This window comes from Arvicola amphibius, chromosome 11 (assembly GCF_903992535.2).
Source record: "Arvicola amphibius chromosome 11, mArvAmp1.2, whole genome shotgun sequence".
Lineage (NCBI taxonomy): Eukaryota > Metazoa > Chordata > Mammalia > Rodentia > Cricetidae > Arvicola > Arvicola amphibius.
The window spans coordinates 88333971-88350943 of record NC_052057.2 but is presented as its reverse complement, the minus strand read 5'-3'; the positions used below and the strand labels follow the sequence as shown (position 1 = coordinate 88350943).

Below are 16973 nucleotides of genomic sequence, written 5' to 3'. Positions count from 1 at the left end.
TTCTACATGCTTTTGTTCCTAGCAACAACAACAACAACACCACCAACACCACCAACACCAACACCAACAACAACACCAACACCAACAACAACACCAACAACAACAACACCAACAACAACAACACCAACACCAACAACAACACCACCAACACCACCAACACCAACACCACCAACAACACCAACACCAACAACAACAACAACACCAACAACAACACCAACAATTCAGTGTCCTTCATGCATCATAGACAGGGAAAACAGTTGTTTCGATAGCAGATGTAGAAATAAAAATAATAGTAAAAAATACTGAGCTGGCCGGATTCAAGAATGCCACATGTTCAACCCCAGCTGTGGGAAGATGCTCTTGATCTGGGAAGATGGCTCAAAAGGTAAGATCTTTTGCTCTGCAGGCATAAGTTCAAATCCCCAATGACTATGTAAAAAGTTGGGTATGGTTGTGTGTGTCGGTTCTAGTTCTGGGCGGGGGACAGGTGGATCCTGGGAGGTTGGCCAGCCAGCTTAGCCAAAAGAGGGGGCTTTGTTTGACTTAGTGAGGGACCCTGTCTCAAGGCAATAAGATGAAGAAGACACCTGGAGTCCTGCTCTGGGTGCTGCATGCACATACACAGGTGCAGACACATAGGTGCACACATACAGGTGCTCACACCCACCCGCCCACTCACACACACAACAACAACAACAAATACATGACATTCTTTCTTCACACCCAACTCTAAGCTCAGGTAAAAGTCTGAGAATCTGTAAAGCCACATGGAGTCAAGGTCTCTGTTGGTAGACTGGTGTAGTGTAACGGGTAATACAACTATTAGAGTTGAGAAAAATAAGCACCCAAGAAATGTTTAGTGTCACAGAGGAAGGATGTCTTAGTCAGTGTTCTGTTGCCATAAGCAGATACCACAACTATGGCAACTCTTATAAAAGCATTTATTGGGGCTGGCTGACAGTTTCATAGGTTTAGTCCATTCTCATCATTGCAGTGAGCATCTTGGCGCACAGGCAGACGTGGTGCTAGAGAAGAAGCTGAGAGTTCTACTTCCAAATCCACAGACAGCAAGAATAGAAAAACACTGGGCCTGGCTGTCCTGGAATTTACTCTGTAGACCAATCTGGTCTTGAACTCAGAAATCTGTCTACTTCTGCCTTCCTAGTGCTAGAATTAAAGGCATGAACTACCTCAACACACTCCTTCAGACTCATTTTCAAAGGTACAGTTGTATTTTTACGTTATCGGTTTTTTTTTACATTATATATTGCATCTCATTTAATCTAGTTGTGGCAAATTAAGAGCTGGTAGAATGGGAAGGACTGGCTGAAGCTTTTAATACTAGAAAACCTCGGATCACCAATTAGGCGTACCATCAATAACAATATTTTGAAATTTGTATCACTCTGGAAGAAAACAAGTGCATGACTTTTTGAATTTCTTCATCAGGTAACTTAGACCTGCTATGATATGAACAAGAGCTGTGCCAATCATGTTCCTTGGGTTATTGTCAATCAAATTTTTAGATTAAAAACTTGTCAGATACTGTTCATTTTCTTAGGAGGAGCTTAAACCCCAGCTTCACGCCCAGCCTGGAGGTGGAGCTGCATGGCAACTCCTAGCCTGGAGGGTTCCAGTTAGGGTTAGCTGGACACAGGCTGCGGCAGCCACTGCGTGCCACCGAAGCCACCAAGCGCTGCCGAGGCGCCGAGCGTTGCCGAGGACTGACGAGGACTACCGAGTGTTTCCGAGGGTCACCGAGCGCTGACGAACCTGGCTGAGAGCTGACCTGGATAGAGCGCCATGGGTCCGGTGGTTGAGCGGCCGGCCGAGGCGGGCACGAGCGGCGTCGCCGAGCTGGAGCGGCTGAAGCAGCGCGCGGCGGAGCGCATCGACGAGGCGGCCGAGCGCCTGGGCGCGCTGAGCCGCGCCATCTGGAGCGCGCCCGAGCTGGCCTACGAGGAGCAGCGCGCGCACGGCGAGCTCACGCGCTTCTTCGAGCGCGAACCTCCGGCGGGGTCGTGGGCTGTGCAGCCGCACTTCCGGCTCCCCACCGCCTTCCGTGCCGAGTGGGCGCCGCCGGAGGCCGCCCCGGGGCCCGGCGCGCTGCAGCTGGCCTTCCTGTGCGAGTACGACGCGCTGCCCGCCCTGGGCCACGCCTGCGGCCACAATCTCATCGCTGAGGTCGGGGTGGCTGCTGCTCTGGGCCTGCGGGCTGCCCTGGAGGGCGTCGCCGCGCCACCGCCTGTCAAGGTGAGCCCCTTGGGGCCGCGGCCGTGTCTGTGCGGACCCAGCCCGGAGCACCGGGCCAGTTGTTTTTGGTGGCACACAGCTGCAGTTTGCTGACTAGGCTGTGAGAACTCAGAACAAAGTAAAATTTTTGTTGACTCAAGAAAGAAAAGAAAAAAGGAAAAAAAAAAAAGATTTTGATTTGAGTAATTGGTATTTGCATAGTAAATTTTAGTCTTTAGAACTACCAGACTTCCAAACCTCTGCAAGAGTAGAAATAACGGAGAAGCGAATAAATATTTATTACGTAGATGGGGTCATATTTAAATGTTAATCTTTATCCCACAATTACAAGAGGCGTTTCGGTTCTTGAAGCAGAATGTCGTGCCAGTCTGACCTCTTACTCTTCAGATGGTATAGTTCTTCATTCTGTGAGCCAAGAACCGGCTGTCACTCAGCCGGGTCCCCCACACCACCTCCACGGCCAGTAATCCTCTACTGGATTAATCTCTTGTGGCTTTTTCTTTAGCTACCTTCTCTTTTATGCCTCTGGGTTTTTGTTTTGTTGGGGAGGGTTTGAGACCCTGGGCCGACTTAGAAAAAAGTTCGTAGCAGTCATAAGAGCCCGTTAGGTTCAAAGTAGGAGCAGCTCAGTGGCCAGGCGTGGTGGTGCTTGCTAGGAGTTCCAGAGAACAGCCTGGTCTACAGATGACTCCAGGACATCGGGAGAGACTGTCTCCCCCCCCCCCCCCAAAGCAGCTCAGTTTAAGAATTTTGATACTTTATAAATTTAAAAATAAACACAGCGAGATTTTGAGAAATATACCAACTTCAAATGGTTCTCAGCAAGGTTTCTCTCCTATCAGAAAATTGTAAGTGGATTCCCTTGACTCCTAAAGCCTTTTTTTTTAAAACCCCAACTTGTTTCATTGTATTTTTATACATGGTCTTGAGAATACATTCATTTTATGAAGATAATTTGTCTTTGCTTAAAAAGTGCTTGAAGAAGTTAAGCTTAAATATCAAAGTAAAATGTTTATTCTGTAAAGTTCTCTTTTGTTTGATTAGGTGTTTGGTGGCCATTAAATCTTCCTGGTTGAACTGGTGGAATCGAATTAGTAAGTTTGTGTAATAGTTGGCGGTTTCTAACCATGGTACTGAGTTTGTTTAACGCTCGACAATGAAGGGTTAATGAGCTAGGCCTTTCTGTTTTCCCAGTGAGGAATGAGTTAGCTGAAGGCCAAGGCAGCTGTCTAAGATAATTGCAGCTCGGATGACTTACTCTGTAACCCTGGAAGCCTAAACCTCCCGGAACCGGTACAGACCGCTCACCTACCTCACAGGGATGTTGTGAGGGTCACAGGTCACATGCAAGCTCCTTACCAGTCAAGCTATGACTAACTATATACCTATCACATAGTATGCTAACAGGCTTAGCATGAAGAGACTTTAACAGATGAGTCCTAGCTAATGTTGAAGAACCTACGCACATAGAATTCTTTTTTTTTTTTTTTTTGCTATAACTTAGTTAAAATTGAGTTGTAAAGTTGGGGAAATTTTCCTGTAGCATTTCTAGCATACATTTATACTAGATTACTATAATGATACAAATTAAACTTCGTGATTCTGCACCATATATTTTTATTTACTGTGTATGAGAAAATAACTTCTTTTAAGGGTTTAAGGACTTACGTATAAATATTGTGAATGAGTATGCACTATTTAATGTTTTTCTGTTAAGAGTCTCTTTGTGCTAACATATATATTTCCTTGTAGGTCATTGTCTTGGGAACCCCTGCAGAAGAAGAAGGTGGTGGCAAGATTGATTTAATTGAAGCAGGTGCTTTTAAAGATCTCGATGTTGTTTTTATGGCTCATCCATCTCAAGAGGATGCCACCTATCTACTGGATGTGGCCGAGCATGAGTGAGTAGTCACATTGAAGATACATATTAAAGTCAATCCACTTGGCTCCACATAACCCACCCCATCAGTTTGGGTCTGATGTATAGCCCAGGCTTGCCTGGAACTCGCTGTGTAACTGAGGTTTTCCTTGAATTTCCGATTCTTCTGCCTCTGTTACCCCATGCTGGTACTGCAGAGTGAACTCCCGTGTCCTATTTGTATGGTGCTGGGGAATGAATAAGCCTCAGATGTTATATGTGCTAGAATAAACACTGTCATCTGAGCTATGCTCCCAGACCAGCTTTGCTTTGTTTTTTGATTTAAGCAGTCTCATGTAGCCTAGGCTGACCTCAAATTTGCTGTATAGCTGAGGATGACCTTGAACTTCTGATCCTCTTGCCTCCCAGTGCTGGGATTACAGGTTTACACCACTGTACCAGAGATTGAGCCCTGGACTGCATAAATAATAGGCAAGCGTTCTACCAGCTGAGCTACGTCTTCGTTAATGCCCATACTACACTACACTACACTACACTCACACACACACACACACACACACACACACACACGCACACACACACACCCCCCGCACATTCCAACTGGGGTTTCTTATGTTAATGATGTTGGGGGAAGTAATTTCCAGTGATTTCTCCTTTTATTTCCTAGCGTTACTGTGAAATACTATGGGAAGGCGTCTCACGCTGCTGCTTACCCTTGGGAGGGAGTGAATGCCTTAGATGCTGCAGTCCTTGCCTATAACAATCTCTCTGCATTAAGACAACAGATGAAACCGACCTGGAGACTTCATGGTATACATGCCAAATATTTGTGTAGTAAATTATATTTCAGTGCAGTAAAATTATCTAATACTAGATTTTTTTTTAAAATTGGGGGTTGGAAGGCAGGCAGTGGTGGTGAAAACCTTTAATCCCAGCAGGCCGAGGCAGGTGGATCTCTGAGTTCAAAGTCAACCTGGTCTACAGAGTGAGTTCTAGGACAGCCAGGGCTACACAGAGAAACCCTTTCTTGAAGAACAACAACAACAAAAATTGGGAGCTGGTGATGTAGTTCAGGTATTAGAATGCTCGCCTAGGATGCAGTGTGCATTGGGTATGACTCCCAACACTACGTAAAACCTGGCATGTGTCATGCCTGTAATTCCAGTACTTGGAAACACAGGCTCATCATCATCCTCAGCTACCTGTGAATATGAGGGCAGCTTAGGATAACTGAGATCCTTTCTCAAAAGAGAAAAAATAGCAGTTACTAGTTGTATTTACTCAGGGACTAGTATAGAACACTCTTAAAATTCTGTGTGTATAAATATAGTAGCATGATCTTCTCTTAGGGGTACACATTTCCTCCTTCCCAGTCTGGGATTACAGGTATGAGCTACCACATTGATTTATAATTTTCTTTCCCTCCCTCCCTTCCTCCTTTCCTTTCTCAGTTTATTTCTTTATAATCTAGTAAATCTCTACTCTTTACCCATTTTTGCTATATGCTAAAATCATTTTGTAATTGTGCTTTTGCTAGTTTCTTGTCTTAATTCTTTTCTGGTGTGGGTAGCAGTTAGTCTGAGATAGGCTCTCACTGTGTAGTCTAGGGCGCCCCTATATTCAAGCAATCCTGCGTTAGCAGCCTGTACACATACGGCATACTGGCCTAACCCATCTTGCTGCTTACCTTGATTTCCTCCAAAGGGATGAGAGTGGAAAATTTTTAATTAGCTAATGGGGGATTCAGTTTCTCTCTGTCTGTCTCTGTCTCTGTCTCTGTCTCTCTCCAAACACACACACACACACACACACACACACACACACACGTTTAAGAAGAGGTTCCCTGTAGCCCAGGCTATAACCTATAACCAAGGATTACCTTGAACTCATGATATTCTTGCCTCCTCAAGTGCTAGGATTATAGAGTTTCACAATTATCTGGAATTAGATTGTATATATCTGTTTTAGTTACTGATAGAAACAAATAAATCTTGATTTTGTGTGGTCCCAAATGTGTGTTTTGATAGTTTGTAGTATTTAGGGGTCTTTATTCAGTTTTTGTTTTATACATGATTGCAGCCAAAAGGCTAAGAAGTGATTGTTCATTTAGTAGAATGCTCGCCTGTAGCAGTGTAGTAGATTGGTATGAAAATTATTTCTCCACTGCTAAGTGTCATTTAAAATATTGGTAGGATTTTTCAAATAGGATGGTGGTTACAGAGCCTCATGTGACTGTAATAGATTATGTCAGAAGTTTATCAACTCACACAACTGTAATAAAGCTTACTGAGATAAATATCTTCAGAAAGTTTAAGATACTACTGCCAGGCTGGGCAGTGGTGGCACAGCCTTTAATCCCAGCACTCAGGGAGGCAGAGGCAGGCAGAGTTCTGTGAGTTCGAGGCAGCCTGCTCTACAGAGTGAATTCTAGGACAGCTAGAGATACATAGAGAAACCCTGCATGAAACAACAACAGCAACAAAGATACTACTGTATGTTTTGTGACTATAAAATTCTGTATTTCTTTATAAGTTAGATTATGTCTAATCTAATCTTTCCCTTTTTACCTCTTTTTTTTCCCTTTCTTTCCAGTTCCTGGAATTAAACCAGACTCTCATACATGATAGGAAAGTGCTATGTTGTTGAACTTTACCCTCAGCCCAAATTGTGATTCCTTAGCATTAAATGGATTCCTTAGAATAAAGTACATATAGACGATTTTCCCTTATTATCTGGAAATAACTCCTCTCTGTGGAAGTGTTCTACAGTATGTCAACATCTTTGGTTTATCAGTGAGGCTAATAAGTATAAATTATTTTCCTTTTTGTAGGGGCTGCAAAACTTTCTTTAAATAAATCATCAAATTTAACCTCAGTGATTTGGTTCTTTTATAGGTATCATAAAAAATGGTGGCGTAAAGCCCAATATCATCCCCTCTTACTCTGAATTAATTTATTACTTCCGTGCACCCTCAATGAAAGAGCTTCAGGTTCTGACTCGAAGGGCAGAAGATTCCTTCCGAGCTGCTGCTTTGGCTACAGGCTGTACAGTAAGAGCTTTTCCAGTTAATTATGGCCAGCCACAGTGGACTGTGCTGTTTGCGCTGCTGCACTAAAGCCTGCTGCTGCAGTGGACTGTGGTGCCTGCACTGCTGCACTAAAGTCTGCTGTGCTTCTGTTCCAGGCAGTGGTTTTTGTTTGTGCCAGTGGGTGGTGCTGGAAATGTGTCTCAGGGCCTTGCCCTCGCTGGTGATGTCTTAAACCTGTAAAATGAGTTGGCTAAATTTCTTTTCATGAACATTTAATATTTAACTAATTTTTAAATTAATATTTAATTCTTAAACATTTTCTTCAGTGTCTGCAATAGAGAATACTACAGATCACCTTACTTAAACAATAATAGTTAGCTTAGCAATCACTGTGCTAGAATCCCTGCCTCTTTACATCACTTTCTGCAGTTCCCACAAAGGGCACTTTATGACAGTATCTGTGTCTCTTTGGCAAAGATGTGGGATAAGTGTGTATTTGGCTTGCTGGGATGGAGTTAAGACAGACTCAGAACAAAGGAGATTTTGTTGACTAGAACCGTAAGTCAGAAACATTTCAGTATCAGCTGTGTGTGCTGCAGCATGGGAGAAAGTTCAAATACTGCAGTCGGGTTGGAGAGACAAGATCTTAGATGTTGTTTTTAGAGAGAAACAAGCTCCTATGTCTTGGCCATGAGAAGCAGTATCTCTGGGGCTGTTTCTCTCTCTCAAAAATAGGGGTAATATTGAAATCTCTCCAGGTTTCTAGAGGGAGACAAATAAATGGCATCTGTAAAGAGGCCCAGCCCAGCCTTCCTTTGGGTCTGTGCTTGGCCTGGCAGTGCATGGTTTGTTCACATGGTAGTAGTGTCTCTGCGGTTATCGTCATAGTCTGTACTTCCTGTCTCAGGATCGGACACTGCTGGGAGGGAAAGAGCAGGTAAAGTTTCAGGCTGGGAACTCTAGCTTAGCCTGACAAGCACAAGCCCCTGGGTTCTGTTCCCAGTTGGTGGGATGGGAGGAGAATGTTTCCTGGAAGACTGCAGACCTATTTGAGCTTTGAAGGATAATCATACTTCAGATATATGAACAGCAGAGAGATCTAGATAAATACATGGGTAAGTGTGGCAGTGAGGACATATCCTCTTAGGCTATTTGCAAAGAGATTTAGTGTATAACCGTAAAGCTTCCACAACCCAGGAAAGCTAAACACTTATTCCCTTATAACTGTAATAATTTAAATATTTTAAAGTTAAATATGTGAACTATCTTTAGTTAATATCTCAGGATATTCCCTAAGCTAAGAGTTAAGGGCTGGAGAGATGACTCAGCAAAACACTCACTAGCCAGCCAGCCTACCTTGCTTGGTGAGCTCCAGGCAAACTGAGAGAGAGGCCCTATCTCAAAACCCAAAGAGGATGGGCTCCAGATGAATGCCACCTGAGCTTGTCCTTTTGTCTTTCACGTGCACACAAAAAATAATAGGATTTACGGTTGGATTTAAATCTATGTTTAAGTAGCCTTTTACTAGTTTATATTTTGGCCAATGTGTAAGATTTAATTGGGTTGCCATTATTTATTCCTATCTTAGATGTTGCCAAGAATAGAAGAAATTTGATCTCAGCTGTTTGATAATTAGTTTTTGCTTATTGGAAACAAACTGAGACGTGTGCTTATGCACTCGTGTAAACCTGCTTCTGTGTCTTCATGTACTCGATCTATAAGCAAGGCCCATTGTGAGCCTGCCTCCCTAAGTGTCTGTAATCTCTGAGGATCCCTTTGAAACGAGGCTGTGACATCAGAGACAGTTCCATGTTAAGTGTGTTGAGTTGTTTAGATGTTTCGCCTTTTCCTTTTGGAGACTGAAGTATAAGCAGTGCCCATTAGAGTGGTTTGGATTACCTGCATCAGAATTGCCTGGAGGTTCAGGTTTTAAAATGGAAGTTTCTGGGTACGCACAATGCCCTTTTTAGGTGACTGAAGTTGATTCTTGCTGGCCAGGATGGAGTTTAGTGACAGTCTATGGTATGGTGCTTGTGTAACAGAGGAAATGGGCATTAGGAGCTCTGACTTTATAATGCACTGTTTGTTTTTTAAGGTAAGAGAGTTGTGAGGGTTTTATAACGGAATGAAAAATGCCCATCCTGGAACTTTTCCTATTAGAAACCATCACTGTTTTAGACTTCGTGAATTTGAGTTTTTAATCCCAAGCTTTGTTTTGTCATTTTTTATTAGGTGGAAATTAAAAGTGAAGCACACGATTATTACAATGTTCTTCCCAATAAGACACTGTGCAGTGCATATATGGAGAATGGGAAGAAACTGGGAATAGACTTCATCTCAGAAGATGCAATATTGAATGGCCCTTCAGGTAACTAAGCTGCCGTAGAGTGAGCTGTTTGAACAGGAGAAATGCCAACTTAGGTTGGGCAGTCTTCAGGGGTAAGGAAGAGCTGCTGGTGTGTCTGCTTCAGGCAGGGCTTTGGTGTAGCCCAGGCTGGCCTCAGACTCCGCACATAGCTGACACCGACTTGATCCTGACCCTCCTGCCTCTGCTCCCCAAATTCAGAGATTATAAATCCATGCTACCGTACCTGGGGTTTATTGGATGCTGGGGATTGAACCCAGGCTTCATGCGTGTTAAGCAGGCACACTGCCAACTATGATAATTTTTTTTAATGTGTATGAGTATTTTGAATATTTTGCCTGCATAGGTATGTACATACCATCGGCTTACCTGGTGCCCTTGAAGGCCAGCAGAGGGCATTGTATTCTCTGGAACTGGAGTTACAGGCAATTAGGAGCTACCATGTGGGTGTTGAAACCCAAACCAGGGTATTCTGCAAAAGCAGCAAATGCTCTTAACTGCTGGGCCATCTTTCCATCTCCATGATGATATTTTTTTAATTGTTTTGATTGAGCGATTATTTTTCTCCGCTCCCCTCCCTACAGTCCCCTCTTTTCCATAATCTACCCATAGTCTACCCTTTTCCATAATCCTCACACTCCCATTAACTCAGGAGATCTTGTCTTTTTCTACTTCCCATGTAGATTAGATCCATGTATGTCTCTCTTAGGGTCCTCATTGTCGTCTAAGTTCTCTGGGATTGTGATTTGTAGGCTGGTTTTTCTTTGCTTTATGTCTAAGCCACTTATGAGTGAGTACATATAATATTTGTCTTTCTGGGTCTGGGTTATTACCTAACTCAATATGATGTTTTCTAGATCCATTCATTTGCCTGAAAATTTCAAGATGTCATTATTTTTTTCTGCTGTGTAATACACTCCATTGTGTAAATGTACCACATTTTTCTTATACATTCTTTGGTTAAGGTACATTTAGGTTGTTTTTCCAGGTTATAACTATGACAAATAATGCTGCTATGAACATAGTTGAGCATATTTCTTTGTGGTACAGTTGAGCATCCTTTGGGTATATACCCAAGAGTGATATTGCTGGATCTTGAGGAAGGTTGTTTCCTAATTTTCTGAGAAATTGCCATACTGATAACCAAAGGGGCTGTACCAGTGTGCACTCCCACCAGCAATGGAAGTGTGTTGCCTTTACCCCACAACCTCTCCAGCATAAGTTGACATCAGTGATTTTGATCTTAGCCATTTCCTGATGATATTTTTAATGATATTCCTTTACACTTAGGTTGAAAAGAAACTAATAAACGGTTCAGTGAGTGTAGAGTATCAAAATAGCAACATTGTTTTTAGAAAACGTTCAGTCTTCTAGGGATATTCTTGTAGTTGACATTTACTTTTGGACTGCCAGCCAGCTCCCAAATAAAGATATGGAGACTTATTATTAATTACAAATGCTTGGCCTTAGCTTAGGGTTGTCCCACTAAAACTCCTTGTTGGGGGAGGCTGCTCATTCATTTCATCCTTTTCTTCCTTGTTTTGTTCCAAGGCTCTACTGATTTTGGAAATGTCAGTTTTGTGGTTCCTGGGATTCACCCATATTTTTACATTGGGACCGATGCCTTGAATCATACAGAACAGTACACGGAAGCTGCAGGTAAGCATGAGGCACCAACACAGAGTTCTCCCTCTTCCTACTAGGTGTTATCTCTAACATCGCTCAGAAGTAGGAGAGGCAGTTTAAGAAGGTATATGGGAAGTTAATAAATGCATTTTAGTATAGAGAAAGGTATTTTACTTGTTTTCTTTACCTTCTAGGATCACAAGAAGCTCAGTTGTACACCTTGCGTACAGCCAAAGCCCTGGCCATGACTGCACTGGATGTCATCTTTAAACCCGAGTTGCTGGAGGGAATCAGAGAGGAGTTTAAATTGAAGCTTCAAGAAGAACAGCTTTTAAACACACCAGCATGAAGGAGTGCTTAGGGACTGCTCAGGAAGCACTAAGTTTGTTTGGTTGGTTGTTTTGCCTCTAATACTTTTTCAGTGCATCCTTGTTTCTCAGCTGTGGCAAGGACAGACTGTAGTGAAGGCCCCGATGGAGTTTGTGATTCTTCAGGCAGTGATCTGTGATGCCGTTTCTTAAACTAGATGGCGTGTGAGGCTATAACATGGGCGTGTCTTTTGTATAGTTTTATAAATCCCACAGGTCTCAACACTTAGCACTTGTGAACTGTGTTCAGAGAAGTGATTATCTTCTCAGCAGTTCAGAATTGGGGGAGTTTAAGTCTAACTGTATCTGGTTTGGTCTAGAGAAAAACTTAAACATGTGCCTGTAGGACACACCTAGAACCTCCAGTACAAAGAATTATCTTTACTTTAACGTTGTTTTGAAAAAGAAAATACTCTTTATTTGCATGGCATAGGGGCAGTGTAACAGTCACAGGAGAAGTGACAGAAAAGCAGGGTGGCCCTTCTGAGGGTCGGCTGCCATGTGGGAGAGGAGGTCAGACTGGATGTGTACTGGTCTCCAGGGTCCTGCACTGTGCCCACCACCCAGCAGCCTCCTGCCCCACACAAGCCCCCTAAGCCCCTACTGGCCTCTTAGCCCCATGCTGTGACTTAACTAAGTTTCTGGCCTTCTCTCTTGACTTTCTCTTTGCCTTCTCGCTTGCTTTCTGCCTTTGTGTCACCAGAACATTCTGAGAAAGCCAGGATTTTACCTGGAAATTTGAGACATTTCAGTAGTTGTCAGGAAAATCACTGGCAATAATAATCCTGGAAAAGAGGGAGAAAGTCACATAAAACCACCAGTATCTCATGATTCTTACTTGGGCATAAATTTCTCTGTTTCAGACAAGTGTTTCCTTCTGCTCCGCCCTCCTCCCTCTCTAGCTGCAGTCCTACTGCCCATCAGGTACTGGGGCTGTAGGCATGAGCATGCACTCCTGCCGTTTAGAGTGAGCTTCTGCACATGATTAGCCATGTAAACCACTGGTGAGACAATGTGGGACCCAAATAGAGCTATAGAATTCCTTTACGCATCGCGTGCACTGCCACGTACACAAAGCTTGAAGGATGTTCTCTCCAGTGCTTCTAGTGTGCCTGCGGTTTAACAGACGTTCATAGAGGCCAGTTGCGCAGTTATATGCCTGGTCATACCACTAAGAAAGGTTTGGATTTTGAAGCATTTTGGATTTGAGGTCAGGTGTGTTCAACTTGTACCATTACTAGTAAGTTGCTATGTATTCTATGACTGTAGCTAATATTTAGCTTGCCTTAAAATTTTTAAACTGATTTTTAGTCTTAATAAATTCTCTTTATTGAATGAACTACACAGGAAATTTTTTGACCTTCTCTGTCTGTAGCATAAATGCTAAGAGTATTTAAGGTAGACATTGCATGTTTTTATGAGGATGTATAAACATGAAGGGGCCCCCACACTCTCCCAGGGTGTTCAATGGTATAGTTCCATTGGTTAAAAAAAAAGTTACATATCCTTTAAAAAGAATAGCTGTCTCACTTTGTAACAATTTTTAAAAGAAAAAAACCTCTCTGATGGTTTTTATGTTTTGTGATTTTTGACTTTTTACCTGAAGCAATCTTCTGAAACATGTCCCAAATCATCAGAGTAAGTTTTGATGGGAATTATAATCTTTGTGCCAGTTAGCAACTTTCGTCATTTGTGAGATAGGATAAACTCACTACTTTAGACTCTGTGATCTAATGACACAGCTTAGGCCAGCTGCTCCAGTCCCAAAGAGAACGGGCCAAGCCACTGTGGATGAGACTGGACCAAGGTAAACCTTTCTCTTACTGAGTATCCTCAGATATTTTACCAAGGTGACAGCAAGCTAACAGCTTGGTTTTGTTTGTTTTTTTTGTTGTTGTTGTTGTTTAAGATTGATTTATTACGTAAACAGTGTTCTGCCTGTATGCCTGAAAAGGACACGAGATCAAATTATATGATTGTGAGTCACCATGTGGTTGCAGGGAATTGAACCCAGGTCCTCTGGAAGAGCAGTCAGTGCTCTTAACCTCTGAGCCATCTCTTTAGCCCCCAACAGCTTGTTTTTAGTGTGGTAAATATTTTTTAAAAATACTCAGCCATAAAGAATGAAATGTCTGTATGTGAGTGTGTGTGTGTTTGTGTGTGTGTGTGTAGGTCTGTGCTCCCATGCACATCTGTGGGGGCCAGTGGAGGATGTCAGGCAGCCCATTTTATCAGCTCCATCCCCTTGAGACAGGGTCTTTCACTGAACCCAGAGCAAGGTTGGTGGTCAGCAGGCACCAGTGACCTGTTCCTGCTCCCGCAGTGCTGGGCTTATAGGTGCAGGCATATGGCCATGCCTGGCCTTTCATGTGGGCGCCAGGGATTTGAACTCAGATTCACACACTTACATAGCAAGTTCTCTTACCTACTGGATCATCTCTCCAGTCCCCTGAAATTTTTAGGTCTGAAGTATCCCTTTGGGTCCTGGTCAATTAAAAGAGAGAGGGAGAGGAAGAGGAAGGAGAAAATACATATTTGTGACTGCATGTTATGTGACACATTTCATGGCACATTGTGTGACAGACTTCTCCTGGGGAGATGCAAACAGACATATGCTCACCTCAGATAGGGAACCAGTGACAGACCACAGAAAGGACACCAGCAAAGTCGGAACTGGTAGTAGACCACAGAAAGGACACCAGCAAAGTCAGGGAGCTGGTGACAGGCCACAGAAAGGACACCAGCAAAGTCGGAACTGGCAGTAGACCACAGAAACGACACCAGCAAAGTCCAGCCGGTGAACTGGTGAGTTTTACCACAGTCACTTTTGAGCAGAAATGACTCAGAGACAATTGCATCACCAAAGCTGGTACCAGCATGGGTGACAGCTCCCAAAGCTGGGAACCTGGAGTCCACTGCACAGCCTAGAGAGTGTCTTCAGGCAGCTGATCTGGTCTGTGCTTCTTTGAGGCAGCTAGGCTGACTTGAGCCTATCCTAGCGGCTTGTCTGAGAATGGAAGCATCTCAGCTTAAGAGTCTTGTAAGCAGGTGGTCCATCTCTTTCAGGTGGCACTCCGTACTGTTTATGTATGCTTGGGGAAGAAGGGACCTTGTGTATCTTGTCAGTTTCAGTGACTTCCTATGTAAAAGTTGAGTTGTTCACTTTGTGAACTGAACTAGTATCTTTGCAGGTTTACCTCTCTGTAGAGCATCCTATGTCTTAACAATGGTTTTCCTCTAAGATGGACAGGAAGATGCTACACAATACACGGAGGTCAGAGGACAACTTTCCAGGAGTTGCTTCTCTGCTACCTCGTTGAGGCAGGGCCTTTCATTGTTTCTGCCACTTGTGTATCCCAGCCCAGCTGGCCCACAGGCTTCCTGGTGACTCTCTGCCTCATGGTACAGCCCACCATCAGCCCCAGCTTCGGAATTTTGAAGTGTGTTAAGTCTGGAGTTCAGTTTCACATGAGAGAACTATCTTGATAAACACAGCCATGTACCAAGATACTGTGATGGTGAGTCTTATCACCTTGACAGGATCTGGAATCTACCTAAAGACGTGTCTTTGGTTGGTTTATGAGAGCATTTCCAGAGTGGATTAGACCCTTCCCCAGAGTGGGTGGAACCTTCTAGCTGCAGCCTAGAAGTAAAAAGATCCAAGCAAAAGTCCATCTTGCCTGCCTGCCTAGGTTCATGCTGGTGGGCGTACTGCACCCACTGCTGTTGCTGCTGCTGCCTCTCCCACTGTATTAGAGGCTGCTGGAGTCTCCCAGGCCATCGGTGCCAGGTTGGGACTCCAGAGACATCTGGTTTATGGGCTGAGCAGCTACCAGGCTCCTGGACGACCACTGATGGCTTGCTCAGCCCTGTTGTATAATGCACATTCTGTTCTGTTACTCTAGAGAACCCTGCCTATGCAGGCTCTATGGTGCCTAGAGTAGAGAACTTGCTATGTAAGTGTATGGATCTGAGTTCAAATCCCCAGCACCCATTTACCTCCTTTTTTCAACACCAAAGAGCCCTCTGCTTCCTATTCCTTTCTTAAGTGTTTGGAGGGACTCCCTGCAGGTAGGCAGACTGCAGACCTCATCTCCCTCTGTTTCTCGAAACCCAGCTCCTCAGTCTGATCCCAAGCTCTGCCACAGAAATACTGCTACAACCTTCCCTGCCTGCTGCCCTTCACCCTAACCTAACTCCAGCAGGCATACATACCCTGCTAACTCAAAGGCCACTCCTTTCAGGGAAGCAGGCTGACTTCAGATCTCTCCTTCTGCCCCTCCATACCCAGCCCCTTCAGTCTCATCCCCAACTCTGTAGCAGAACATCTGCTGCCGTCTCCCTTTCCTCTCCAGCTCTATCTCCAAGGACCACAAAGACTTTCTCCAACCTTCTTTCCCCAACTCATTCTAGTATCCCAGCCTCCAACACCAGCAGGCATTCCCTGAGCCTCAGGGCCTGAGGGCATACCCCTTCAGACCCCTAGCCTGTCCCCAGTCTTAAGTGTCAGCTCCCAATATCCAGAACCCCCAGTGACCACAGCTACCGGCTGCAAAAACAATTTCCCACCAGGCAACACACAGCCATCATACTTTTCAAAAATCTAGAGAGAAAATAGAAACCAAGGGGCAAAGTACCCACCCAACAGAGAGAAATCCAGAAACCAGCACCTAGACCTATAATTCCAATTCCAGATACCTAGAGGCCACTGTAAAAACAATAATATTAGCCAGGCAATATATCCCCACAGAGCCCAGCTATCCTACCACAGCAGGCCCTGAATACTCCAACTCTAACATAGCTGAAGCACAAGAAAAAAAATCCTTAAAATTCTCTATATGGAGATGGATGAAAGAAATCCTTAAAGGATATAAATAAATTCCTTAAAGAAATACAGGAAAACACAAGCAAACAGTGGAAGAAAATGAATATAACTATTTAAAACCTGAAAGTGGAAATCAAATCAATAAAGAAAACCCAAAATGAAGCAATTCTGTGCTGTGGGACAATGGTCTTGTACACTAAAGATTTGTCACTTGTACTGGCTTAATAAAATGCTGATTGGCCAGTAGCCAGGCAGGAAGTATAGGCGGAGCAACCAGAACAGGAGAATTCTGGGAAGAGGAAAGGCCCAGTCTGCAGTCATCATCCAGATGCCGAGAACACAAGATGAGAATACTTGATAAAAGGTACCAAGTCACATGGCTATTAGAGACAAGAATTGTGGGTTAATGTAAGATATGAGTTAATAAGAAGCCTGAGCTAATAGGTCAACCAGTTTATAATTAATACAGTTTCTGTGTGATAGTTTTGGGTCTGGGCAGCTGGAAAACGAACAAGCAGCCTCTGTCTACAATTCTAGAAATGAAAATTTTCGGAATTCAAACAAGAACTATGGAGGCAAGCTTCAGCAACAAAATTCAAGCCATGGAAGAGAGAATCTCAGGCACTGAA

The 16973-nt window shown here is 43.7% G+C and overlaps 1 protein-coding gene across 1 annotated transcript; it reads left to right on the top strand.

Moving 5' to 3' along the window:
• Positions 1 to 1794: 1794 nt before the first annotated feature.
• Positions 1795 to 12858, top strand: Pm20d2 (peptidase M20 domain containing 2). The gene is made up of 7 exons (XM_038348384.1): positions 1795 to 2253; positions 4006 to 4154; positions 4800 to 4942; positions 7027 to 7181; positions 9393 to 9528; positions 11077 to 11184; positions 11346 to 12858. The coding sequence occupies exons 1-7, from the start codon at positions 1804 to 1806 to the stop codon at positions 11498 to 11500; spliced, it is 1296 nt and encodes a 431-aa protein (XP_038204312.1). The 5' UTR covers positions 1795 to 1803; the 3' UTR covers positions 11501 to 12858.
• Positions 12859 to 16973: the final 4115 nt, after the last annotated feature.

Excerpts from the sequence above, each read along its gene's own strand:
- Pm20d2 (XM_038348384.1), top strand. The coding sequence starts at position 1,804 with ATGGGTCCGGTGGTTGAGCGGCCGGCCGAGGCGGGCACGAGCGGCGTC. Across the intron at positions 2,254-4,005 it reads CCGCGCCACCGCCTGTCAAG|GTCATTGTCTTGGGAACCCC; the intron begins GTGAGCCCCTTG and ends ATTTCCTTGTAG. Across the intron at positions 4,943-7,026 it reads ACCGACCTGGAGACTTCATG|GTATCATAAAAAATGGTGGC; the intron begins GTATACATGCCA and ends GTTCTTTTATAG.